The 26610-nt window shown below is 44.2% G+C and overlaps 1 protein-coding gene and 1 long non-coding RNA gene across 2 annotated transcripts; both read left to right on the forward strand.

Annotated features, from left to right (window-relative positions):
• The first annotated feature begins 1392 nt into the window (after nucleotides 1–1392).
• Nucleotides 1393–4369, forward strand: LOC125288994. Its single transcript, XR_007192552.1, has 3 exons — nucleotides 1393–1503; nucleotides 3691–3844; nucleotides 3965–4369. It is a non-coding gene; the product is annotated as an uncharacterized LOC125288994 (long non-coding RNA).
• Nucleotides 4370–9431: 5062 nt separating this feature from the next.
• Nucleotides 9432–26444, forward strand: abi2b (abl-interactor 2b). Its single transcript, XM_048234434.1, is given in 13 exon segments — nucleotides 9432–9610; nucleotides 13134–13301; nucleotides 13707–13883; nucleotides 14598–14615; nucleotides 14887–14987; nucleotides 16332–16478; nucleotides 17727–17848; nucleotides 18593–18629; nucleotides 18631–18836; nucleotides 21523–21711; nucleotides 23010–23099; nucleotides 24294–24479; nucleotides 25277–26444. Coding segments are annotated over 13 exon segments (1734 nt in total). The 5' UTR covers nucleotides 9432–9493; the 3' UTR covers nucleotides 25453–26444.
• Nucleotides 26445–26610: the final 166 nt, after the last annotated feature.

A 26610-nucleotide genomic window follows, 5' to 3' on the forward strand; every position in this document is an offset into this window, starting at 1 on the left:
TTTGCAGACATCCTGTAGAGAAGCACCTCGCCATAGTGCCCATGAGGTTGCCATGCCCTTTGTTGAGTGAGCACGGAGCCCTGGTAGAGTTGGGCCATCTGTTTCTGTGTAGGCCTGTCGGATGGCCTCTACAACCCATCTGGACAGCAGGGCCATAGTCACCATAGACATTGAGGGGGACGTGTCCCCCCCAATATTCAAATATGACCAAAATGTCCCCCCCAATATACGGACATAGAAAAATAAATAAAGATAAAAAACTCTACAGGAAACCAACAACCACCACCATCTGAAATGTAATCAAACATAAATAACGCACAAATTAGTGACCTAGTGATGGTTCCAGAGTAGCCTACACCCCTGAGTGGTTTGACCTGGTGGTTTTCCGTTTTTCTAGGGTGACCTGATTGTGTCCTCTTTTTAGTTTGTGAAAAAGAGGACATAAGAGAAAACACTGCCTCAAAAGGCTATTTTGAACTTATTTGTGAACGACAGAGAAAAATGCAATGCAATTTCGCTGTAAACACGTTTGAGGCTCTAGAATAACAAAATTCTGGAGGATTTGTAAGGTCTCAAAGAGGACATGTCCTGGAAAAAGAGCCCATCTGGTCACCCTAGTTTTCAAAAGCTTCCATTTCCTGCACCCTACCAAAGATCCTTGATTACTGTACTAGCTCCGCTTTAACCCTCTCTGACCCTACTACGGTGAGGTAGGACTGGCAACAATATCGCAAAAGCTTACAATTCTCACAAAACTTGTTGGAAAGGTGTAGCACAGGCTAAGGAAATCCCATACATTTTTGGAGCCGATCAGACTCAAAGGGAACTTTGAAACATTTTCCATATTGTAACCTATTCTCGCAAATTCGCAATGATAGCGAAAGTGAAAAGTTTTATTTTAAATGATGAATTTGTGCAAGCCTGTGTCATTCATTTCTGTCTTACAACATAAATAATGCATTCATATGCTAGTACTAATGCCAGGAAATACCCTGTTTATAGGCATCTTAGAAATGGTTGTTGCATCTTGCATATTATTTAGATGCGCACTCGATCGCGCATCCATGCAGGCAAAACGTAGGAATCAAATGTGGCGATGGCACACAAGTTGGAAAAAACGTCGTAACAACTTGTTTGTGATTTTTAATAATATTTTTTGCATGGCCCTCAGACCCCACCACAGATTTGATCCCCCCCAATGTTGACATCATGACTACGGCCTTGCTGGACAGCCTTGACTTGATACAAAAAAAAAAGACTCACTGAAGAAGAAGAACAGGCCAGTGAACCCTTCTTTTTCTGTGAGTTTTTTTTTTGGCAGTTGGCAAACGGAGTGCACTGCACCTGCGCTAGCTAGCGGCTACATCATCACAAACCTCCACCGCTCTTCCGCAAACCACTGCCAATGCTAGGGCTACCAGCGCCGTGAGTACGCCTACAATGAAGGACATCAGACAGCAAACTTTATGCCCAAGTTAAACATTGCGAGCTAACTACTCAAAGGTAGACTCTCTCTCTCTCTACTCCTACCTTACAGAGCCTTTATCTCGCTCTCAGTCTGTCCCTCTGTATCTCTGTCTGTCTCTCAGTGTTGGGCAGCTTTTGATTCCAGTGTTCAAGTTAAGTTATAATTACCTTGTTAAATTGTGATGAAATGTGTTACTCCTTTTGAAAAGGAATTATTATCTTATTACTCTACTCGTCACTTTACTTCTGCCTTTTTACAGAAGTCCTTTAATTAAACATTTCTGTTTTTAAACTTTTTCTGATTTTCATTTGTCATTTTGTCTTGATTGAGAGAGTGTAGTGCTGGAGAAGTGGTGTGTGCTCTTCCTACACATAACAATGAAATAACTTTTTGTCTTGGGTTAGGATTAAATAACAGATAATTGTGTATAGGTCAGTGTTTTTATTGAAGGAAAATAGTAACCAAGTATCCAGTAACTGTAATAATAGGTACTTGATTTGAATTGTAAGCATTGCTACACTTCCTTACTCAGGAAGTTAAGTAACAAAATGACAGTAATCTGTTACTTTATAATTTGTTACCCCCAACACTGAATTTCCAAAGGTTGCAGCTACAGTTGCAGCTCAAAGTCGCGTTGGTATTAAAAAATATTGTGAAGGTATTAAAAGGTATTAAATTCAACTGAAGAATTTCTGTATATACCCTGCTGATGGACAGATAAGTTGTGCAGCTCCCCAATTCTCCTTGTTGAGCAGACTGCTAGAAGTATAATAGAGCAGTCTTTAGTGATGGCAACTTCAGCTCGACTGCCTCGATTAGTTCGAATGGGGCATGCTGGAATTCCCCCAGCACTCTTACCTAAGGTGCCAATGGCACCATTGGTACCTTAGGTCGCACTGTTTGTCGCTGGGCGCCCTTCAAGAATTGTGAAATGAGGGCACAGCAGCGTCCCTACTCGTGAAGCCTTAATTGCGGATACCATGCCTCTGAGGGGGGCAGCGGATTTAACCTGGCCCAGCTGCTCTTGCAGGAACTGTGGGATGTGCTGTGATGTGGAAACGAGGGGGTCCACCTGATGGACTTCGCACCAAGAGGTAAACTTGTCCAAACGGAAGGCATATGCCGCACGGGTAGAAGGTGCCCTTGCCAACTCCAATGTTTGGATGACTGGCTCCGGCAAGCCTAGGGCCCTGAATTCTGCCCTTTCAGGGGCCATGCCCACAGTTTCAGGCCCAGTGGGAAGGGGTGAAACAAGGTGCCTCGTGCCTGCAGCAACAGGTCTCCGAATAGGGAGCTCCACAAGGCTGAAAGGGGGAAAGGCATACAGCAGGCCTTGAGGCCACTGGTGAGCCAGAGCATCCGTCCCTAGTGGTGGGTTGTACCTCCCCAGGGAGAAGAACATTGGGCAGTGAGCTGTCTCCCTGGAGGCAAACCGGTCAGCTACTGTTTGTTTAACAGACGTTTTAAGTGTGCACTTCCTATTTGAAATGCAGCATATGCATGTTGTTTACTAACTTTCAAACGGTAGCACCTGTTCCTTTAAAACATATCCAAAAGACATTTTCTTGCGTTAGTAGCCTATTGGCTACTTATTCTCAAATTCAGATTGTTTTAGGGAAACGGGATTATTAGCCAATTTCAATTTGACAATTTGACCGGAGGGATTTAATTTTCTCAGACATTTTTTTTTTTTTGGCCAATGTCCGGCAATTACCGGACAACGGAAACCCTGCTCCAGATGGAGCCTCCACTCTCCTGGCTGAGGGCCTCCCCTAGACAGCAAGTCCACCGCAGTGTTCAGAGGGCCCTGCAGGTAGGTGGCTCTTAGAGAAACGGCCCTTGTCTCATGGCTAATGTCCATAATTTGTGGGCCAGCTGCCCCAAGTGGGGAGAGCCCAGTCCCTCCTGTCAGTTGACATAGGCTGCTGCTACTGTGATGTCGGTCCTGACTAGTACTTGGCAGTCCTGCAGGCGTGGGAGGAATTGTAGAAGCACAAGGTGACCATTGATCGAGACCAGATCGAGACCATTGATATGTTGTTTCAACTGTTTGCCGGTCCAGGCACCCCGGACCACACAAAGTCGCCGTGTCACCCAAACTTTGGTCGACAGGGGAGTCAGGGAGGTCGGGAGATTGATGCTGCCCTGGAGTCCAGGGTCATGTTGAGGAACTGGGTGACCTGTGATGGTTCCAGTTCGCTCTTTTTTTCGCTTATCTGCAGCCCCAAATTCCTGATGTGCCGCAGCAACCTGGATATGTGGTCGTGGCACATCTGTTGTGTTTGGGCACATACCAACCAACAGAACAACTGGATACACATACTGTAGGCACACAGCTATCCTTAAAGACTCTGCGGCCCCACTTTAGAAGTGAAGGTATGTACTTGCCACCTTCACTACATTTACTTTTGATGTAGTTAGTACGTATTCTGGCGTTTCTCTTTACTTTCATTATGTGTTGTTTCATTAGACTAGTAAAATACATTTTGGGCGCAGGTGTCCAGGCAACTGTCTCCTGCAAAGATTTCAGTGTTGGGACGTCCAATGCAGACCCTTTGTGCCTGTCATCGACACCTATAGAAAGACCATCCAAAAGACCTCGTATAGACCTCGATGAACAGCTTTAAACCCTACGTAGTGGCCTTCCTCATCAGGAAACTTTGAGCAGATGCGCAGGATCACCCAAGCTAGAATAACGGCCCGGATTCTGCGTCCCAGGATCCCCCAGCACCAGCTCACAAATGAAGAATAGAGATACCTGTAGCAACCGAACAATTGATTCTGATATTTAGGCGACTATTTATTATTGATTTGTGTTATTGTTACAGTATGTAAACAAATATTCATATGCTCCTATGGATCATCTTCAATGCTTGTTTTGTATTTCCTCTGTAAATAAATCTTGACACTGTCTACTCTATTGAATGAAAATTAGGCAGATTTGTTGGTGGAATAAACAGTCAAGACTCAAGACAAGACTTTATTTATTATTTTATTAACTTATGTAACAAAGCACAATTTACTGATGTATTCCTCTCAAATGTAGAGGACAGTAGTCAGGTCTGTATATTTGGCCGACATTCTACAGAGAGAACATTGAGGCCAACAGGCTCCGCTCCAATCCAATTCAATTCAATTAAAAAAACTTTATTTATCCCTTCAATTATCCCTTTTCAATTTTCCCTATGCAGGCATAGTGACATAAGACATAACACAACATATAAGACAGGACAAAAGAAAGAACAGGACAGACAGGAGTGGGGGGGGGGGTTAGTCCCAGGAGATGGAGCAGGAGGGGGCTGGGAGCATATTCAAGTTCAAAAGGTGAATAGCCTCAAAAGTAATCCAGGATAGTCAACCATACATGTGAGCTGTTCTACGACCTCCTGTAGTCTAGAATTAGAAATGTTAAGTGTCATTTTTAAGCACAATTAGTTGTCAAATGAGACAAAGTAATTTCCAATTTAGTGGTGAAAATGCTACCTGAGGTATCTCCAAGCATTCTCAGCTTCTGTGGCCATGGTAGATGGTAGCACATTTTCCACAATGGCACCTAACCAAAAAATATAGGTAGATGTAATAATGGCAGGTCAGGTCAATAGAGGTCTGATTAATATAGTGGCTCTGGTTAGTGTCTATAGCTGATATATATATATATATATATATATATATATATATATATAAAATATGGGTCAGTGGTGTAGTCTAGTTAGCTGTAGTGGATATACTGTGATGTAGTAGTTAGCTGTAGTGGCTATACTGTGATGGTGATGCTTTTTAAGTGGGTATATTGTGTAGTCCCGCATATCACGTAGACTACACCACTGACATGGGTTATGTGTAACATGACTTCATATGCGTGGACATGGAGAACTTTGTCATTAAAAAATGATCCAGAGTAGTCTTCTCTAAACTACAGCGATTATCGGATCGCCCCCTATTACCATCAGCCCTGTGTTTCCGTCCTCTTACGTGTATGTGTCACTTACTATTCATTTCTATACAAGCCAAGACGGCGGATTCCTAAAGAAACGCAAGCACCCACACCATAAGTGTATCTAAATTAGCTATGTACCAAAAATTACATTTTACCGTGACTCAAAGAATTATAAACAGTCTTGTAAGACTGCGTGTACAAATTCGGTTGGAGCTCCAGTGGAATTCTGAGGTAGCAACGAGAATTCTGTCTAACGGGCTCTGGTCTAACCGTTCATGTGCCGTTGAAAGGGTGGGAGTAGATGACCCACCAGGCCAGCACTAACCTCCGAGCGCAGTAAACAAAATCGGATATTTCAGGCAGTAAAAGCCCCGGTAAAAACCAAACCAGATTTTGTTCAAATCTACACACCTATGGCTACTGACAAATGTAAGGTTAATTTATCAAATTTTATTTTGAAGTATTAAAAAACATCGTTGTTTTAGAACTTTTGGATGAAATGGGTGATAAATGGAGGTGTTACTGATATAGATGCTAATTCAGCTTTAGAACGATAGCAAATCAGAGCAACATAAAAAGCCAACAATGTAGGCTAGCATTAGCTACACGATAATAACTGTAACAGCATGCATAAACAAACCAACTAAAGTACCGTATCCAAAAACAATATTTTAAACAAACCATTCAAAGACGTCCTACTGTAGCCACTGAGTTTCAACTTCAGGTACTGCTCCATCCGTATCAGATTCTGGGTCAAACTGGAAAGCTTGCGATAAAGCCATTGCAATATAGCCTACTGTAGGCTATCCACTGTAAATATTAGTGCATGGTACTGTGGCCGCAAGCTGGTCATGGCCACACCCCCACCCTCCACCTTGCCCCGCCTCTCTCCTCCTCATTAGCATTTAACGCTACAGACACAGAAATGGTACGTCCTAAGAAAAGCTCATTGTGGGACTGGTTGTGGTTGTAATTCTGCACCATGGCTGAATTTTGGGAAAGAGACTTCAGATACAGTTTTAGGGGACCACTAAGGCCTATATAAAAGCATCCAAAAAGTAGCATGTCATGGGACCTTTAAAATCACTTGATCAGGAAGCTGTGTGCAGTCATTGGAAATAGGCTAAGTTATTTTTTTTATGTTCTTCACAGAAAATGAGCCAAGGCCAATGAGTCTGAGTTTGAATAAATATTTTTATAACTTATAACAAGGGGCCATGTCAACCCATTCCATAACCACTCATTTCATGTATAGCGCCACCTAGTTAAACACAAAAAAGTAAAAATGAGGTGTTGTAATCGCAGGTATCTGTGACCTAACATAGTCAAAACTGCACGAAATTGGAAGTGTAGGATCATTATGACACCCTCTGTATGCACGCCAAGGGCAGACACAGTTCTCTGTGAATATCTTGAGAACTGTAGGGCCTAGGATGACCATTTTTTTCCGTATGTTTGCCTCCAGGGGTCATGTTAACCCATTTCATGTGCACACATGTGCACAAACAGATACACACACACACACATACATTCACAGTAATCATACGTATGACACATACTCACACAGTAGACATATGTACGCATGCATGCACAGGCACATACGCAGGCACACACACAAGCACACACACACACACACACACACACACACATAACATAAACATTACATTACATTACATTTGGCTGACGCTTTTTAGCCAAAGCGACTAACAACATAGTAAACAGTTTAAGTTTTAGAGCAGTTCTCAACAATTTTAGGACAATTTAAAAACATTAGAGTACAGTAAGAATAAGTGCATCAGTGAGTGCTGTTTTTAACAGTTACTTGTCAGTAATGTAAACATGTACATGCACACATGCACACAATTAAAAAAATTCTCAGAATTATGAACAGGCAAGATGGAGGTGGGGTTGTATAAAATGAATTTTACATGTGAAATCTATGAACTAAACATGTTTTGGTACTTGTTGTCTAGCAGATACCAGTGAGAATTGAGTGTGAATAAAGCAATTTAGTGAGACAGTTAGAATCATATATAGGCCTTTCAGCGGGATTTATTATTGTGGAAAAAATGTGCTGGACTGGGCGGCGGTCATATTTTGTACCGCTCTGCGGTACATCTAGTTTATTATTATATCTGCAGCACCAGCTGATTTTAACTCTGTTGAAGAGGATATATTTAGAACTTGTCATTATTTCAATAAATTTGACAATTTTAAGCTTGACCTACCACTTTCTTAGAGCGATGAGGGCAGGTGGGACTCCAGAATGCCCCCTTGATCAAAGTGGGGAGTGAAAGAAAGTTTGAGAACCACTGGTCTATGACATCTCAGATTTGATTGTAGTTTGTGTAACTTCAACATAGGTTATAGGTCAAAAGTTGAAAGAACGAGTGCTTGTCCTTTTGATTTCTTACAGGTTGGGTCGTTGTTGCCCATAACACGATAGCATTGTGCTAATGAATGACGTCATTGACACGTTTGAAAGGCTTTTTAGAACAATTAAGTGACTTTAAAAAATACAATACTCAGCCAAGTGTATTTTCTTTGTATATTCCCCTTTCGAATACAATATTCAAATTACTTGGGAAACAATTATATCCCGAGAAAAGTGGATTTTGAGGGTAGCCTAAGGCTCCATAGACCTCCATTCATTCTGCACTCGTGGACGAGCGCCCTCATGTGGAACCACAGAAGGAACGGCAACCAGTTCAGAAACTGGAAGTTTTTCGAGAGTGGCAGTTCTCCCCTTATTAGACATTCTCTGGTTGCACTAGGGTGGAGAGCTGGGGGCCTCAGGCTATAATGCGCACTGGTGGTGGCCACTGCATCCATAGATTTCAAACTTACCACAGGTCACAAACTCATTTTGACCTATGTTTTTTCAAAAACAACTGGAAAAGTGGGATAACTCATTGAATGCCAAGCTGTTTTCGGGAGCTTTGTCCTAGAGTGCCAGCAATCTTGACCATTGTTGATGATTTTTGTACAGCCACAGCATATTCTGTGTTATAGCTATGAACACATACAATGGCTCGTTTAAAAGGTGAGACTTTAAGCTCTCGGTGGGTGCAAAATTGCTGTTTTTTTTTTAGAAATGGAGATATAACGTCTTTCATGAAATATGAAGTGCTGCCTGTTACTTACTTGTGGAAACTTTCCGGGAAGTGATCAGCGAGACCTGGCGAGACTGCCACCTTGATAGACCCACGAAAATGGCCTGGTTTTGACCTGACGTGCACGCGTCACTGATTCGACCCAAAGCGGCAACCATAAAATGTCCAGATAAAATGTCCAGATTGTGCGTTTTCATGAGTTTCACGATCGTCATATATTTCATTTCTATTAATCACAGAGTTCCCAAAATCACATATAAGGTGTGTTAGAGTGTCTAGTTTCGTAATTTAAAAAAAAAGAGCTAAAAACGTAATATTACGTTTTTGCCACTCAACGCATGGGAAGGAAAAGGCACTCAATGAGTTAATGGCATGGGATATTTAAAGAATGAATGACTAAAGGAGTTAACTGTGAACCTATTGTCCAGAACACATGGGATGAAGCGCCCCTGGACTTTCACCTCAACTTCTGGGCATCCATCCAGTAGCCTAGGGTCCTTGACAACCAGCCCTGGTTGTCCTGGGCTGCTCCCCGAGATCTCGGGGCACTGTCTCTGAATGTGTCCCTGATTGGTACCAAAATAATCTACTAGGCTTCTGCTTTCAAAAGAGGTCAAGCACTTGAATATAAGTCAAAGTATGTTAGTAGGCAGTGTGCAATTTCGAGCAAACACTCAAAATGGGGGGTGGGGGTGGTAAGTGTAATGATTTAGGCATAGGCTACTGTAGCCTAGTGTTCCTGTGTTCTTTCTGTATTTTCTGATTGTATTTGGCAAAGATATGAGAGATGAGTGTGTTTCAATAGCCAATGACAGACCTGGTAAATGACATCAAGGTAAAATGATGTCAGTGTTGTTTTTGGAAAAGGATAGAGTCGAGAGGACTTTTGTTTTGAAGAGTCTGCCATATTGAAAAATGTTTCGGGTTTTCTGGCTTCAGTCAGTCAAGCTAACATCTAGCTGGTAAGATGTGAAGATGGCGGAGCTTCAAATGCTATTGGAAGAGGAGATTCCGGCTGGACGAGGCGCTTTACTTGACAGTTATGCCAATCTAGAAAGAGTCGCAGAATACTGTGAGAGCAATTATATACAGGTATGGATAAGATTTGTGATCCTAAATGTACGCGCAGTGCTGAAAGGCATGGCTGTGAACGGAAAGACGTCCAGCCTTCATTAGCTTGCTAAGTTACCTAGCTAGCTGGCTAACGTTTTGCTCATTGGTGTCCTTTGCTATTGACTACTGCCCATTGCCCTCAACAGATGTATCCAACGTTAACCTCATGGGTATCATCTTAGCAGTATATCATAGAAGACGCGTTAATGATCTCATTTAGATACAGTGCTGGACGTAAGCACGAGTAACTTAACGATGTTTAGCGGGGTAGCCATCTTGGGTAGAAGCTAATGGTTGGCAGTCATTGGTGTAACGTTATGGTTAGGTAGCTTGCTAGCTGACAAGCTAGGAAACACATGATAATGGTAATCTAATGGCTAGCTAGTTCGCTAGCCAGAACAGTTGCTAGCTGGCAATGAATGCAATGGAAGCAGTTCCCAGTATGCCAGTTCCCAGTTTTAAGATAGCGTTAGTTGTCATTGTCCACCTCATAAGTTTTATAATAAACATTGCAATCAAATAGTCTGCCTTGATTAGATTATTAGACAACAAACTGTAACGTTTACGATATGGCGAGAAAAGTTCACCGTGTTAGGCAAGCACAGTCACCATTCACCAAGTGGCTAGGAAGAACAGCAACAAATCTTGTCCGTAAAGTAGATGAATGTTCCGATAGATTTGTCTGATAAACGTAAACATTTCAGTTGCGACTGGTGCAGGACATATAACTGGTTGTTAGTGTGTGTGGTAAACGTGCAAGTAATTGGTGTTTCTGATGGTGTGATGGTCGTAGATAACATTACTAACGATATCACCAATCATTCGCTCGTCTATCCAGTAAGCCAATGTTACTTGAACGTTAATTGTAGATACAAAAAACTATTTGTGACATCGGTGATCATAGCCGTTTGGCGTTACAGGCTGAGCTTGCTCAAGTCAGATAAGCAGTTATTTTGCTGCAGTTATTGAGATTACGGCCCGCAGAAAAACAAACAAACACACGAACGCTGCGAGGGATATCCATCAGATTTATATTTAGTTTGGTGTCGTGGGAAGCTTTGTTTCTATTTTGCTGGGCTTAACTCAAATTTGTTAAATAGCAATTACCTGTATTCTACACTACACTCCTTGATGTCAACATTAGATGTGCCGCAGATTTGCTACATGTTGAACTCAATGCGTCCAATGGTCATCAAACGTTGAGGGCACTGTTTCCTCTGGGGTAGAGAGCCCCAGACGTGTAGCTAGAGCCATTAAACTGGTTTGTGGTATTGTAACCCCAAGGGCTTGTTCGAAGGCTCTAGCTACACGACAGCTTTACTAAGCCCGGCACTTGTAGGTCATTGGGCAACAAATCACAGCCGCTAAATGTCGCTCATCCCCTCTGGCTCAGATGGAGCGCGAGGTAAAGATGACGCGATCTAGCAGCACCTGGACATTTTTGAAGTGGATTTTTTTTGTAAACGTGATCACTGTGGAATTCCGTAGCTATTGTTAATTGTCCTTGGCCCCGTTTTTCCACCAGGTGTATGTTGGTTGGATTATTTTTAGAGGTCACACCCTTCTGCGTGTGTCCGCTGCTTGATTTTCTCTTGCGGAGTGGAAGAGCGGTTCTCCGCTGCTGCTTCGTTTCACTTGGGTGGGTTGTGTGAGTAGGTGGGAGAACAACATTAAGCTCATCATTAGCAGGGACATAGACTCGCTCTCTGAAAGGAACCACTCTGTTTTCCCTTTTGATGTTGTACCACAGGCAGTATCTGTCCTTTGTTGGAATGTATGAGTTATGGAGTGAATTTAGCATATTGAAAAGCACACAGCCTACTATACAGATCAGTACTGACAGAGTGACCATTATTCAGGTATAATTACAAACGGCATGTATAATCAAACATGGTTGATGGCTGAATGTGGGTGTCTGTTCTAGCAGAATCGACTGGTTGAAAACTATGTTAGTCATAGTTTTCATTATGTCAGGTTGTTGGTAGGATACCAAGTTAACTTAAGCACAACTTAATTTGAAACAAACTGAAGGTTTTCTTCTCTCTTCCGACTTTAGATTGTGTTTCTGTCTAAGCATCTGTCTTGCGTTGGACAGGTGATGTGGTCTCTGTGGCGTTGCCGGTCTGTTGTTATGGCTGCCAGTGCATTGACTGTCTGTCTGGCTGTACGGTGTTGTTGTGTGTTTTTGGGCTGACAGTGGAGAGCTGTGCCCTGGTTCCCTGAATGGGACATGCTCCGCTTGAGCGTGCTGTGCCATGCTCTCCCTCTATGGGACCCTGACCTGGTTCAAGCACTCACAACGCTGACTGCAGAAACAGAAGTGTTGACGGGCTACATTCAGAGAATGCTGAATGTTTGGCGGGGTGCGTGTGTGTGCGTGAACACATACCACTGAAACCACATACTTGGAGAGAAGTGTCATAAACTTCATTCAGCAGAGTCTTGGAAATGGCAAGATTGTTGAGTAGGCCATAGCCGCGCAATGAATGTGGTGTTTCTTGATTCAGGCATTGGCTTGCATGTTGTTGGAGGGTACCTGTGGGGTAACGTATGCAGTTTCCTAGCTGATTACCAACAGTATGGACATGTACTGCTTCATATTTTGAATTTGTTTTTGTTTATCTCTCTGGGTTGAATCTGGTTAGCATGTGGGATGATGTGTCCTTAAAGTGATGCAAGAAGCAAGTCGTGCATACTTAATACTCGTGCGTGTGCGTGCGTGCATGCGTACAAGTGCATGCGTGCGTGTGTGCAGACTGAGAATGGTCTGAAGAACCCTCAGACCTGAAGCCAAAAGCCTCTGATGGGACTAATGTGACATCTTTGTGTCATCTAATGTGTCAGCTGGAATTTTATAAATGTGACTCCAACCCCTCCTCTAGGACCTGCCAGGGGCATAGTGTCACAACAAAACTGTGTGTGTGTGTATGTAAACCCTTATACACTGGGCAATGTTTTGGTTTAATTTTATGTAAAAACCTGTCGGTTACATAACCAAAGTTGAGTGTTTTATTTGTCTCTTCATGTTCCTTCGAGTGGATTGTGTGTGTTGGCTTTTGCAAGGCTTTTATCCCCCATCCCCCCCAAACTGCCCTGTGAATGTCTTCACACTCACTCACACGTACCACATTTATTTTACGGCTCTCTCCGATGTGATGGCGTTGCCACGGCAACCATGACAGGTGGTGATTGATGGTTGTGGGCAGCCAATGGCGCGTGCCTGGGAGGTGTTGTGCTGCGCTGTCATTGGGCTTGCAGGAGACTCAGTCTCAGTGTCCTGATCCGCTCCCATGCTCCTCAGGAAATGATTTTTTTTTGAGGGGGTGGCGGGTGTTGAGGTAGGGTGTATATGTGTCATCCCGTTGTTATCTCTGCATCTGCACGCAGCCTCAGTTAGTCAACCCATAACTCCTTCTCTTTCCCTTCCCCTGTCCCATTTCCCTCTTTTTCATCTCTCTCTCTCTCTCTCTCTCTCTCTCTCTCTCTCTCTCTCTCTCTCTAGTCCCCTGATAAACACAGGGCTTTGGAGGAGACCAAGAGCTACACCACCCAGTCCTTGGCGAGCGTCGCCTACCTGATCAACACACTCGCCAACAATGTGCTCCAGATGCTCGACATCCAGGCGTCCCAGCTGCGCCGCATGGAGTCCTCCATCAACCACATCTCACAGGTTACACACAAACACGCGCACACACATGGCTCAATATAATCTGTCAATACCACACACAAACATAGCACAATGGAGGTCTCCATCATCCACATCTCAGAGGTACTCACATACATACACACATACATGCATACATACATACATACATGACTACAGACATATACATACACAGGCACATTAGACTTTAATGTGCATGCTTGCACCATTCCATAGGATTCCATTGTATAGTCGTCTGTGGCTAGTGACAGCATTCTCAACACTGAACCAATTTTGTTTTTGTCCCTACTAAAGATGTGGATCCAAAAAGATTAAAAAAAAATACAGCCCAGGTTGAAAAAGTTCTCCTTTAAGCCTGCCGAGAGTTTGTGTGTTTAGCCTACACCTCATATGTCCCTTTTTCCCCCCTAGACTGTGGACATCCACAAGGAGAAGGTGGCCCGTCGGGAGATCGGCATCCTCACGACAAACAAAAACACCTCCCGCACACACAAGATCATTGCACCGGCCAATCCCGAGAGGCCCGTACGCTACATCCGCAAGCCCATTGACTATGGTGTGCTGGATGACGTGGGCCATGGCGTGAAGGTAGGCCATGGGAGTGCGGGAGGACACTTAGCATGTGGAGGGTGTCAGTCAGACAGCAGCTCGGAGACCCTAAAACCTTTGCATGTGCCTGTCCTCAATGCACTGTGTCAGTAGTACCTATGCAATAAATCTAATGGCTGTATTTAGTTTTCTTTTGATGCACTGTCTAGGCCCTTTTCTTGAAGGACTGTACCTAATTGATTGACCTAAAGAGCACCGAGTTCTTTTGCTCAGCTTTGCAGTAACCAGAGATTTTGTAGGATTAAAGTATCGTATTGTCAAGACATACAATAAAGATGTCACTCTCTTTCTTTAATAATGTTAATATTGAGGGCTAGGAATTGAAAGAAAAACTCCATATGAATATCTCTAAAATAGCAGCTCCAAGATTGAGATGAATTAAGCCTATAGATTTTTAATTTCTTCTCTATCAAAACTCCCCAATATACTGTGTAAATGTAGGCTATGCTTTGCTAGTAGTTTGCACCTTTCTAGTGACCTGTTTGCCTGTGCGCCCTCTCTCTCTCTCCCTCCCTCTCTCTCCCTCCCTCTCTCTCCTTCCCTCTCTCCCTCTCCTCTTTCCCCCTCTCTCCTCTTTCTCTTTCTAAGAGTAACACACTGAAATACTTTGCCAAAGTGCCATTTGCCGTACTAACAGAATGATTCTCTTCTCTCTTTATCCCTGTCTCTTACTTGGCTCTTGTATGGTCTTAGTGGTTGCTAAGGTTTAAGGTAAGGACTTGTTCCAAGGCCCCCTTCCTCTCCTTGGCTTGGTGTGTAGTCGTGTTGTTTTTGTTTGTCCTTTCATCCACCAAAGTGCCTTAAAGGACAATATTTCATCTCCTCTTCCATCAGACAGTAATAGATAGATCTCTGTATAGATCTAGTTTTAAAAAGTGCCAGAGCTGGAACAGTTTTTGTTTTCCATGAGTAAAAGTGTGGTGTTATGTAGGAGGTATGACCTGTTGACCTTTAACTTTTGAACCCCTCGTCCATATTACAGGTCAATGCACAGAACATGAAGGCAGGCGGGACGATCCCGCGCACTGCAGCACCGACCCAGAAGCCCCCAAGCCCCCCTGGACCAGGGAAGGGCACTCTTGGGTATGTGGGCTGGAGGATCGTACGCGTGTGCGTGTGCGTGTGCGTGTGCGTGTGTGTGCGCGTGTACGTGTGTGTGCGCGTGTGCGAAATCTGTCCAGGAGGTTTTCAACAGGTTTTGCATCCTTCTAAGAAACTAATTTGGACCTGATACTTAGGGAAAAACAATTTAGCATTTTGTAAATGTATTAGGTTTGTACTGTTGTAACATTGAGGCCTAATTCAGATGTAATAGTTTTTTCCCCCTTAAAATGAAGCTTGTTAGAATTGCCCTGTCCTGACCTGAGTTTGATCAGTGGGGAGAGGACAAACACTGACCTTCAGATGACCTCTCTCCCTCTGTGTGTAGAGGAAGAAAGGTCTCACTCAGGAGATATGCATATGTTTTTACAGTGCTTCAAAACATCCATGTTTTATTCATGCCCATCTCCACAGCAAAAGACAGAAGGCTTACTTCCTCATTATTTGTGTGTGGGTGTGTGTGTGTGTTTAGACGCGAGACCACAGTGTTGCAATATTGGAATCTTTTATGACCTAGCATATTTCTTTGGTACTTGATGGGTTTGGCCATTACAGTTATGTGTGTGTGTGGCTGCTCTGCTTTCTAAGGCTAGAACTCTGGCATTGACAAATCACACTCTGCTCTCCAATTCCAGCATTGTGGGCACTCGAGTGTGAAATGTTTGTCTGTTCAGGGCCTTTGTGTTCTGTTGTGTTACTTGTGGTGTTTGTGTGTGTGTGTGTGTTTGCCTCAGGTGTGTCAGTGTTGATTTCGTGTACCCCCTCACAACCCTTCCCCTCATCATTGCCCTAGCAACACAGCTGTCATTCATCACCACAGTGCAACAGAAATCGTGAATGGCTTTCTAATGGACCCCCCGCCCCTCCCTTGTACACCTAGAGCTCCACAGCGCCATTATAACTCCCACTATGACATTCAGCCATTGAACTGACACCTAGTAGAGCTCAGAATTTGCACTGTTACTTTTGCAGACGAGTGAATTAGCCAGCATCATAATAACCATTTACATCATCCACAGGCAGCCTGAACTAATTCTCTGACCAATAGCTGAAGTAGCTAAACATCAAACAAAGCCTTTTTTTATTTATTTATTTATTTATTTATTTATTTATTTATTTTTATTTTTATCACGCACTGCAAATCACAGTGTGGTGTTTTGAACTGACCACTGATTAGAAAAGAGGGACCAGTTTGCTGTTGGGCCGCTGCAAGGGAACTGGGTCCCAGACAAAGCTGGTGTTTGAGATTTCAACCCCAATCCCATCCTTTCCTCCTCCTACCCCCAACCCCCCGTCCCCTTTCTTACCCCCGACCCCCCTCGGCAGGCGACACTCCCCCTACCGGACGCTCGAGCCGGTGCGTCCTCCCGTTATCCCTAACGACTACGTGCCGAGCCCGACACGAAACACTGCCCCGGCCCTGCAGAGCCCGGCACGCACCGCATCTGTTAATCAGAGGACCCGCACTTACAGGTACCCCCTCACACACACCCTCTTACACACACACACACACACACACACACACACACACACACACAGAGACAGACAGACAGACTTGCACACGCGCACACACACATACAGGTACCCCCTCACACATACAGGTACCCCCTCACACATACATCATGCCAGAAGAAACATATACATAGGTGTGCATTCAAACACAGCTCTCCAGACATGTATAGGACACACATACAAACATACGCACGGAAAGAGGTACACAAAGTTTTGCTTATTCATCGGAATAGACAGAATGACACATGTACTACACACACATAAACACATGTAGACTATACTGGACAGGTCTGCAGAGAAATGTGGCCTAATTGACAGCATTGGACCTTCAAATAAGACCACGATACAAAGTACGTAGGCAAATAAGGCAAGAAATGGTTGACCGAAATCAATATCAACATTTCAGAGCTGCCCAGCTTGTAACAACACGTGAACCCCAAGACAACTATTAATCAAATATTTAGAGTTCCCTATGTGTAAATCAAGTCACACACACACACACACACACACACACACACACTATATACCCACCCTGGGTGCATTCAACTCTGACGCCTGTTGGTTAGCAGTGGCTTGGAGGCTTGGCCCCCCCCCCCTCTACCCATTCTTCTTTCCCCATCCCTTGTTCCATCTCTTTCTCTTTCCTCTTCTGGATTCTGTCTAAGTGTGTCTGTCTATGTGCTGTCTGTCCTTGTCCTCTCTGTCCTTGTCCTCTCTGTTAGCAGAAGGAACAGTCACTCACCATCTTTTTCTTTTTCACTTTCTCTCTGTTCTCCCCCTCTCTTTCTCTCTTTTTTTCTTTCTTTCTCTTGCTTTCCTATTCTCTTGCGCTCTCGCTCTTTCTCTGGTGCTCTAGTGCCTTAGTAACTTAGCGTTTTTTTTTTTCTTTCTTCTTTTCTTTTATTCTCCTGCACTTCCAGCTGCTTCATTTGCATCTAGCGATCTTGCGAGGTCGCTCTTTCATTATGATCCATTCTAAGGGGAAAAATCTCTGAAGGACCTGTTACAGGCTTACACTGAAAACTGAGTGAATTCTGTTCTGTGTGACATGGGTTTTTTGCAGTTAATGGGATGATGTTTGTGTGTTTATCAAATGGTGTGGGTATGTGGGTGCAGAGTGTGTGTGTGTGTGTGTGTGTGTGCAGGTGTTTGTGTGTCGTGCGCGTGTGTGCGTGCCTTCAGCCTGTGCTAAACCTGAGTGTGTATTAGCAGTGGCAGCAGCGGCGGCAGCCACCCCAGCAGTCGCAGCAGCAGCCGGGAGAACAGTGGCAGCGGAAGCGTGGGCGTGCCCATCGCCGTGCCAACCCCAGCCCCTCCCACAGCCTTCCCAGGTAAGGTCTCCACCTGCCGGCACTACGTCCCTGCACAGAAACACCCAGCTCTAGGGCCACTAACCCACACCCTAACCCCCTCTTCAGCCTGATCTGAGTATGCCATCCAGATCTCGTAAAAAGCCTAATGTGACCTTTCACCTCTGACCCTACCCTATGTTTCTCCATCTGTTAACCCTGTTGCTTGACCTTTAGCAGTAGGATGACCTAGATGGTCGGACATGTAACAATGTCTCTTAATCTCTTTCTGCTTCTCTTTCCTCTGATCTTGCTCTTTATCTTCTGTGTGGTTTATCTCTCTCTTTGTCCCTCTTTATCACACTTTCCCCTCTCTCTCTCTCTCTCTCTCTCTCTCTCGCTCTCGCTCTCGCTCTCGCTCTCGCTCTCTCGCTCTCTCTCTCTCTCTCTCTCTCTCCCCTCTTCCCTCGCTCTCTTTCTTTCTCTTGCTCTTTCCTTCTCTCTCTCTCTCTCTCTCGCTCTCTCTCTCTCTCTCTCTCTCTCTCTCTCGCTCTCGGCTCTCGCTCTCTCGCTCTCTCTCTCTCTCTCTCTCTCTCTCTCTCTCCCCTCTTCCCTCGCTCTCTTTCTTTCTCTTGCTCTTTCCTTCTCTCTCTCTCTCTCTCTCTCTCTCTCTCTCTCTCTCTCTCTCTCTCTCTCTCTCTCTCTCTCTCTCTCTCTCTCATTTTTCTGTTTCTTTTCTCCTCTACTGTGTTTTCTCTTTCTCTGTTGGTTGGCTACTCAATGCAGGTACCGCTCCTGCTCCTCCTAACCCTCCAAAGCCTCCTTCCTCTTCCTCTTCCTCCTCTGCCTCCTCCACCCCTGCTCCCGCCCCGGCACCTGCACCTGCACCCCCTGCCCCCCCCCCCCACTCCTGAGCCCACCCCTTCCCTGCCCGCAGAGGGCCCACCCCCTGAAATCCCCCCTCCCCCTCAGCTGCCCCCCTCAGCTCTCACGGCCACCAGCTCTGCTGCCCTTAGCACCCCCGCACAAGGTGAGTCCCCCCACACCGGTACCGCAACCCACCCCATCTTACCTCCCCGAACCAAACATCATCCCTTCTTCACCCACCACCACCACCTCCACCACCACCTTCAACCCAGCCACTCATCCATCCTGGTTTCATTCTTGCACTCTTCTCTCTCTCTTTCTGTCTGAGTATATCTCTTTCGTTGTGTGTGTGTGTGTGTGTGTGTTTCTTTCTCACTCTCTCATCCATCATGCTTGTGGTGTTACACTCATACTCCCTCTTTCACTGTCTTATTTCCCCTCCTCTATGTCCATTGCCCTTCCTGCATGACTGTCCCTCATCTCTCGACTGTGTGTGTTTGTTTTGTTTGTTTGTGTGTGTGTGTTTTGTTTTGTTTTGTTTTGTTTTGTTTTGTTTTGTTTTGTTTGTCTGGTGCCTCTTTTCCCTCGGCTCTCATTCCCTCAGCCCTGGTCAGGGTCCTTCTCCTTGTCATAAGAACATTTAGTTCTCGTAAAAATTATATCCCCATATTGCAAAACCCTACAAGAACATACATCATCTCATATCACAGTTTGCCTTTTTTTCCCAACTAATACTGGAATTAGTTGGAAGAAGTCTGTCTTCCATTTACTGTACCTCGTTGTGTGCTTAAGCTTGTTGGCATTATTTATTTAGTTCATAGTATTTGTACTTTCAGCTGTTAATGCTTGCTGCTTTCTCACCAAATATCTGACCCGGCTTAAAGTGGCACATTGAGCATGGCACCATTTTTGTAACACTGTTTGAGACTACCAGGGAATTTGGACTTCCTCTCAGTGAATTATTCAGTGAAACATTCACAATTTGAAGTCCTCTGCTCCCTAGTCAACCACATACATACATAGCCCTTTTGTTTCATGCTGACGATGAACTGATGAACTGATCTATACAGATAAGTGTCCTGGACGAACCCGGCAGATCAGCTAATCAGTAAATCAGATGACGTGAACTCAGCGTTTGCACGCATCTACACACACACACACACACACACACACACACGTACACACGTACACGTACGTGTTGCTTTTTACATTGGGCACTTAGCACAGTGTCTGGAGATGACTTCTGTAGCAAAAGCCAGTGCACACAAAGCTAACTTTAAACTTTTAACTCCCTAAACATGCCCAAGTGCTGTTTAGTATGTGAACCCACATTGAATCTTCTAAGAGACATTGTTTGAGGAGTGTTGTTTTAAAGTGTTTCAAATGCACAGAACATGCCAGTTTTCATAAACATCTAGATAAAAACGGTAATATCTCCACATGTTGTAACGCATGTATTACAATACACATTAGCCATGTTTACATGGACACCTTTAATCTGATTAGAAACGGGATAACGGCTCGGAATAAAAATTCTCATATAAACACCTCAATCGAAATAAAAATGCCTGATCCCATCAGAATTTTAATCGGAATGAAAGAGGTGGTGTATTCTGTTCCTATTCCGATTGAACAGCCATGTATAGTCAGAGCCGGACAGGAACGGAGTACATTTACTTGAGTACAATTTTGAGGGATCTGTACTTTACTCGAGTATCATTTTTGGGGAGTACTCATGACTTTACTCAAGTACATTTGAGAGGCAAATATTGTACTCTTTAGTCCACTACATTTCTATCCATAACCGTGAGTACCCGTTACCCGTTAAAAAAAAAGGAAAAAAGAAAAATCTCGGAAAACCCTCAATTTGTTGTTTCCCTCTCAAATATGATTGGCTTGTGCAGGCGCCACTGATTGGGACAGCCTATCAGCAATCACCTTCAGCTTTCCGACAAAGTCAACTCCATGGTCAGATTTAGATAAGAGATGAAACCATGGACGAAACAATGGATGAAGATGCAGCAGGTCCATCCCGGGAATGTGCCAACCTGTTGCCACACTTCGCCAGACTATTTCAATTTTCTGAACAAGTTAATGATAGTTTTAGCTTCAAGTGTTTCAATTACAAAATAGTATTTTGTATTTGAAATACGTATTTTAAATACATGTATTAGAAATACTGCCCATCCCTGGCAACATGGTAAAAAGATGAAAATGACTTGATTTTACTTTCAATTCCTTTTACATTCTCCAAGGTATTAACATTAACATTTTTCATAACTCCATGTAGGTTGTTTCTGTAAATGTAAGCACTGTGGCAGTAGTAATGCAACATTTAGAAAATGTAGGCTACTCTTGTACTCTTGATACTCAAGTACTTTTAAAAACAAGTACTTCAGTACTTTTACTTAAGTAGACATTTGACTGTTGTAGTTTTAAAATTGAACAAAGGGTATCTGTACTTTTACTCAAGTAATGAAGCTGTGTACTCTGTCCGCCTCTGTGTATAGTCGGATTACCTGCTGTATCTTCTCAACGAAAAGTAGGCAACAACGGTTATTCCGATCAAAGATTCTAAAGCACTTGAGAGCACCTGATCGGAATAGAACGTACCCCGTGTAAACAGACATTTTTCAATAGGAATAGTTTAATTGGAATGACAAAAAAACTGTCCATGTAAGCGTGGCTATTGTAATATTATGTTACGTGTATTACAAAAGTGTAAAAATAAAGGGTTATTTGTTACTTTTATTATGATATTCCTCTGGCTTTGTGTGTCTAGGTTGTATGATTTCAATGCCATGCCTGTACTTCCTCTCACTGTCATCCCTCTGCTGTTCATCTCCAAGGTAACGGCCCTCAGTTCTACAGCATGAACCGACCAATGACACGGCAGACCACACCTAATGTGGGCGGGTCTCTTCCCTACCGCCGCCCCCCATCGGTGACTGGCCAGCCGAACCTTCCCCAGAATCCGAATCCCAACCCGGCCCAGAGCCAGAACCAACTTAATGGAGGACCACATTACCAGAACCAAGGTACAGACCCACTTCAGTGCCACTCAGTGGGGCTTCAAGTCCATCTCAGAACTACTTCCTTAAAGATGGACTCCAGCAGTTTATTGCACCCGTAAAGTTCTTGTTTGTTCCTCTGGAGTATAAGTATAGAAAATAAGAAAATATCATGAAAAAGTCCCCTCATTGTCATGAAAAAGGCTTAATTGGAACTTTACATCGTCTTCCTTATTTTGAAAATTGGGATCTATCTGGCCTGGCCCTTATTCCACACACTGTTCACTTGCTTCAAACGGCTGCTACAGCAGACACGTTTGCACGATTGTCTTGTATCTTCATGAAGAATTGTCCCACCCCCAAGCTCTTGGGATTGGTTCAGTGCCCTTATAGACCTCTGAAGTTCGCCTACAAAAAAGAACCAAAAAGGCCATCTTTGCCTATATAAGGAGATCCAGTTGTTAATTGAACTACCTATGGCAAGTTGCATTGCAAGTTAGCTCTGGGGTAGAAAAAATCTAAGTGTGCTTCATGTACCGGGGATCACAGTATCCACTCGAAGGCAGAGGACAAAGTGTGTTCAGGAAAACGTCTGCATTTCAGACTTTTTCATCCCCGCGAGAGTTTAACAGGTGCGATAATTTTAAATCCCCATGTTATTTTCCCATAGGAAAAATTGCCAGATACCAGATGTCAAAGATGGCAGCTTTTTTGTAGGCGAACTTCAGAGGTCTATTATGGTCATAAAGAACTGCAGTTTGAATTTGCATACTGAAACTGTGATTGGTCGACCGTAGATCCAATGCAGAAATCCTCATCCATAATGTTGAGTGCAAATTTTGCTTTTTATATGTCTCGTAAAACATAGCCGACATCATATGGACATGTTGACAAGGTTAAAACTAGATTTTCACTGGAGGGGATCTTTAAGCATAAGCATTAGTAGTTCATTTTCATGCAGATTGAAGTGATTTTGAGTTGTTTCTAGATGCTTTGTGAGCATCACAAGAGTCCTCTCTGTGATGAGGCTTTTTGCTTCAGACCTAATGCCGCGCCTTTCTCTCTGCGGTTTTGTTCTTCTTTGCTTTCCCATCATCATATTTCACCTGCCATGTTTGCTTCCACGTCCTTTTCTCTCATATCTCTTCCCTTCCTCCTGCTGTCCTCTTCCTTTTGGTTCCTTTTTCTGTCCTCTCTGTCCTCTTGTCTCTCTCCTCCCCCTCTCTCTTCCTACGCTCTCTCTCTCTCCCTCTCCCTCCCTCTCTCTCTCTCTCTCTCTCTCCCTCTCTGCACTCATTTCTCCGGGGCCTGGGGGGGGTCATCAGGTCCAGCAGTGGCTCCCCCTCCCCCCTCGATTCTGCAGATCACTCCTCAGCTTCCGCTGATGGGCTTTGCCGCCAGGGTGCAGGAGACCAGTAAGTGTCTTCCCCACTTGCCCCTCTCCTAGTCCGTGCGCCGACACAACTCGTGTGTGTGAGAGAGTGCGAGTGAGTGTGTGTGTGTGTGTGTGTGTGTGTGTGTGTGTGTGAACATGTCCGTCAGTATATTATATGTATGTTGTCTTGTTTGTTTGTAGGCAACTTGCATGCATTTTCATGTCATGGTATGTCCTCATCATTGCTGTTTTGTTCATTAGAAATGTTGGTGTGTGTGTGTCTTTTTATGTTTGTAGATAACCTGCATGCACCATTGCTGCATGCTTTCTTCATAACAGATTATTGTTTCAAATAGATACCCCCCCAGCATGTGGTAGGACAAATTGTTTATTTGTCAGGCCATTGTGGTGTTGTCTCCTCACTACAGCATAAAAAGCACAATTCCATGTTTGCTTTTCACCTTGCATGGCCCTCTGCCCTGGGGGAGTTTCTGCCTAAACACAGTGTGCAGCAACACTCTCGGCAGGAGAGGGCAGCTTCATTCACTTTTAATGAGGAGCTCAGCACAGTGCCCTCTACTGGTTGTGTGCAAACATCTGCCACCTAACACAAAGAGAGGAAGAGAACTGCTCAAAATAAATTGTTATATAAATAGACACATCTGTCTAGATAATGGAGAAAATGATTGTAAATGTAGCCACAGTCCTTTCTGTGTTTCTGTGAAGAATGGCCTTCACGCTCAGCCTCAAAGTTGCAAGGTGTAATAAGTTGGTTCTGAAAGTGGAGGAAGGACGATGCGTCTGCTGGGTGTGTAGGCAGCTTACAGAGCCCTCATGTGATGTGTGAACGGTGATGGAGTTGTGCTTCAGCTTCCATACTTCCCTAGTTCTTGGGATGAGTTGTTTTGGTGGTCTTCCTGCATGCCGAGGGGTTTCTCCTTAACCAGATGACCTTTTAACCTTCAGTGGTGATCTTTGATCAGGTGCCCCAATTGAATATTTTGTGTACATAACATGTGTATATGTATCAAAATATGCATGCATAATGTAGTGCACTGTGCAGCTTAAAAAAAGAGCTGATCGTTGGTCTTCACTAAAGGGTACTAGTTTACCAGTTCTGTTGTGTGGTTGTATAATGACCTCTGCATAATTTAACAGAACTTGTATCCTTCCCTCTCTCCACACACACACACACACACACACACACACCTCCCTCAATCCTCTCCTCCTGCAGTCTCAGACGCGCCGCCACCCCCACCCCCCGCCGACGAGCCGGTGTTTGAGGAGACCCCCCCTCCGCCACCCCCAGAGGACTACGAGGATGAGGAGGACGAGGAGGAAGAGTCTGCTGTGGTGGAGTACAGCGACCCCTACGCCGAGGAGGACCCGCCCTGGGCCCCGCGCAACTACCTGGAGAAAGGTGAGGGGGCGCCTGGCCTTCGGTGGTGATTGCTATGGTCTAGCTGTTAAGGATCTGGGCTTTAAAAAAAACAACGCACACCCAAACAGGTTCTGCACTGCAAAAACTGCTTATTTAATAAAATCTAACCAAGTGTTATTAATCTTATGATATTAAGATCAATGATATCAACTATATTAAGATAAAAAAATATAGTTAATATTGTTTTCAGTATAAAGAAACTTGCCTCCTTGCCTCCCACATGCACTGAATTCAAGCCACAGTACAATTTTTGTAGTTGCTGTGGGAGTATTTGCTCTGCCTAAGATTTGAGTAAGCTGTAATGACTCAGTCACCCAGGGCACCTTTATTGCGACTGTATTTTGTTGGCAATTGGAATCCACCCACAATGCCAAAGACCACCCAGTCTATTAAAATAGTTTGTAATGAATTAACAGTACAAGGACAATTGCTGGAAACGCTCTTACACATTCTGAATCTGGAATCTGTCCATCCGTAACATAGAAATCATGGTCAGCTGAGTTGGTGAACTCTTATTGGAAATAATGTGCGTGTGTGTGTTCTTCTGTGAGCGATGTTGACACGGTACTCAGCAGAAATAGATTGTGTGTGTGTGATGTGGGTAGCACAGGATATTCTGCTTCCTGTTTTTCTCTCGTATTCTCAGATAACAGAGTTTTGCAACAGCGTTTTAGCGGGCCACCAGTGAGCCCAGACTGAATTGAGATTATTCTGCAATGACACTAGAGGATATTGACTTGTAATAATCTCTCACTCTCACTCTCTCTCTCGTCCAGTGGTGGCGATCTATGACTATTCGCGTGATAAGGAGGATGAGCTGTCCTTCCAGGAGGGCGCCATCATCTACGTCATCAAGAAGAATGACGACGGCTGGTACGAGGGGGTCATGAGTGGCACCACTGGCCTGTTCCCCGGCAACTACGTCGAGTCCATCATGCACTACGCTGACTGAGCCCCCGACACTCACACACACACCTCAAACAGCCCCCTCCACCCGAAAACACCTCCACCATGTCCATCTGCTGCCCACTGAGCCCCTACACACACACACACACACACACACACACACACACACACACACACACACACACACACACACAGATAAACACTCCCTCTATCCTCCTTAATTCACATTGCTGCTCCCACCATACCATCTGCTGCTTTTCAACACACACACATACTCACACACACACTCTCAAAGTAGAGACATGCAGATGCAGAAATTATTTACAAAACACCCACATCATTTCCTTCAATGATTCAACACACACACACACACACACACACACACACACACACACACACACACACACACACACACACACAGATATGTATGTACTCAGAGCTTTCCCATCCCAACCTTAAGTTTTGAGTGATGGATAACTGGAAGAGACCGTGGAGGAGTGGAAAGGGTGAAGAGGAGAGAGACTTGACTTGGAGAAAATGCTACAAACATGTTTTGCCTGGGGAACTATTTACCTGAAGTGAACTGTGAGATTTAGTTATTTCTCCATTTTTTTTTTTTTCTTGTCTTAAACCGTGTACCCATGAAGTGAAGGGTGTATAGTAAAGACTGTGGTGTGTGTGTGTGTGTGTGTGTGTGTGTGTGTGTGTGTGTGTGTGTGTGTGTGTGTGTGTGTGTGTGTGTGTGTGTGTGTGTGTGTGTGTGTGTGTGTGTGCGTGTGCTTGGTGTGGTTGAATGCGTTTGGATATCGGTAGTTGGAAAAAAAAAAAAAAAAATCCAGAATCTGATTGACCAAACCTACAGGTCATTAGGACTCTCTGGAGGACTTTTACTTTTTCCTCAGTTTGAACTCTTGTGTATTTCTTTCTATTTCCTCCTCTTTGAAATAAGCTTGTTTGCTTCCTTATTGCTTTGAGTCGGTGTGTGGATTTGCGTGCTTTGTGAAGTGAGAAGTGTTGCTGTGAACTGAGGCCGAGGAAAGGGGAGAACACATAGAACTCGCTATCTTATACCTCCATCTTCTCCCTCCTAGCTCTCGACCCCCAACCCCCCACACACACACACACACACACACACACACACACACACCTTACATTTCTGTTCTCCTTATCCCCAAACAATTACACTTCGTACATGACTTACCTG

The sequence above is a fragment of the Alosa alosa genome, chromosome 23 (genome assembly GCF_017589495.1).
Source record: "Alosa alosa isolate M-15738 ecotype Scorff River chromosome 23, AALO_Geno_1.1, whole genome shotgun sequence".
Classification (NCBI taxonomy): Eukaryota; Metazoa; Chordata; class Actinopteri; order Clupeiformes; family Clupeidae; genus Alosa; species Alosa alosa.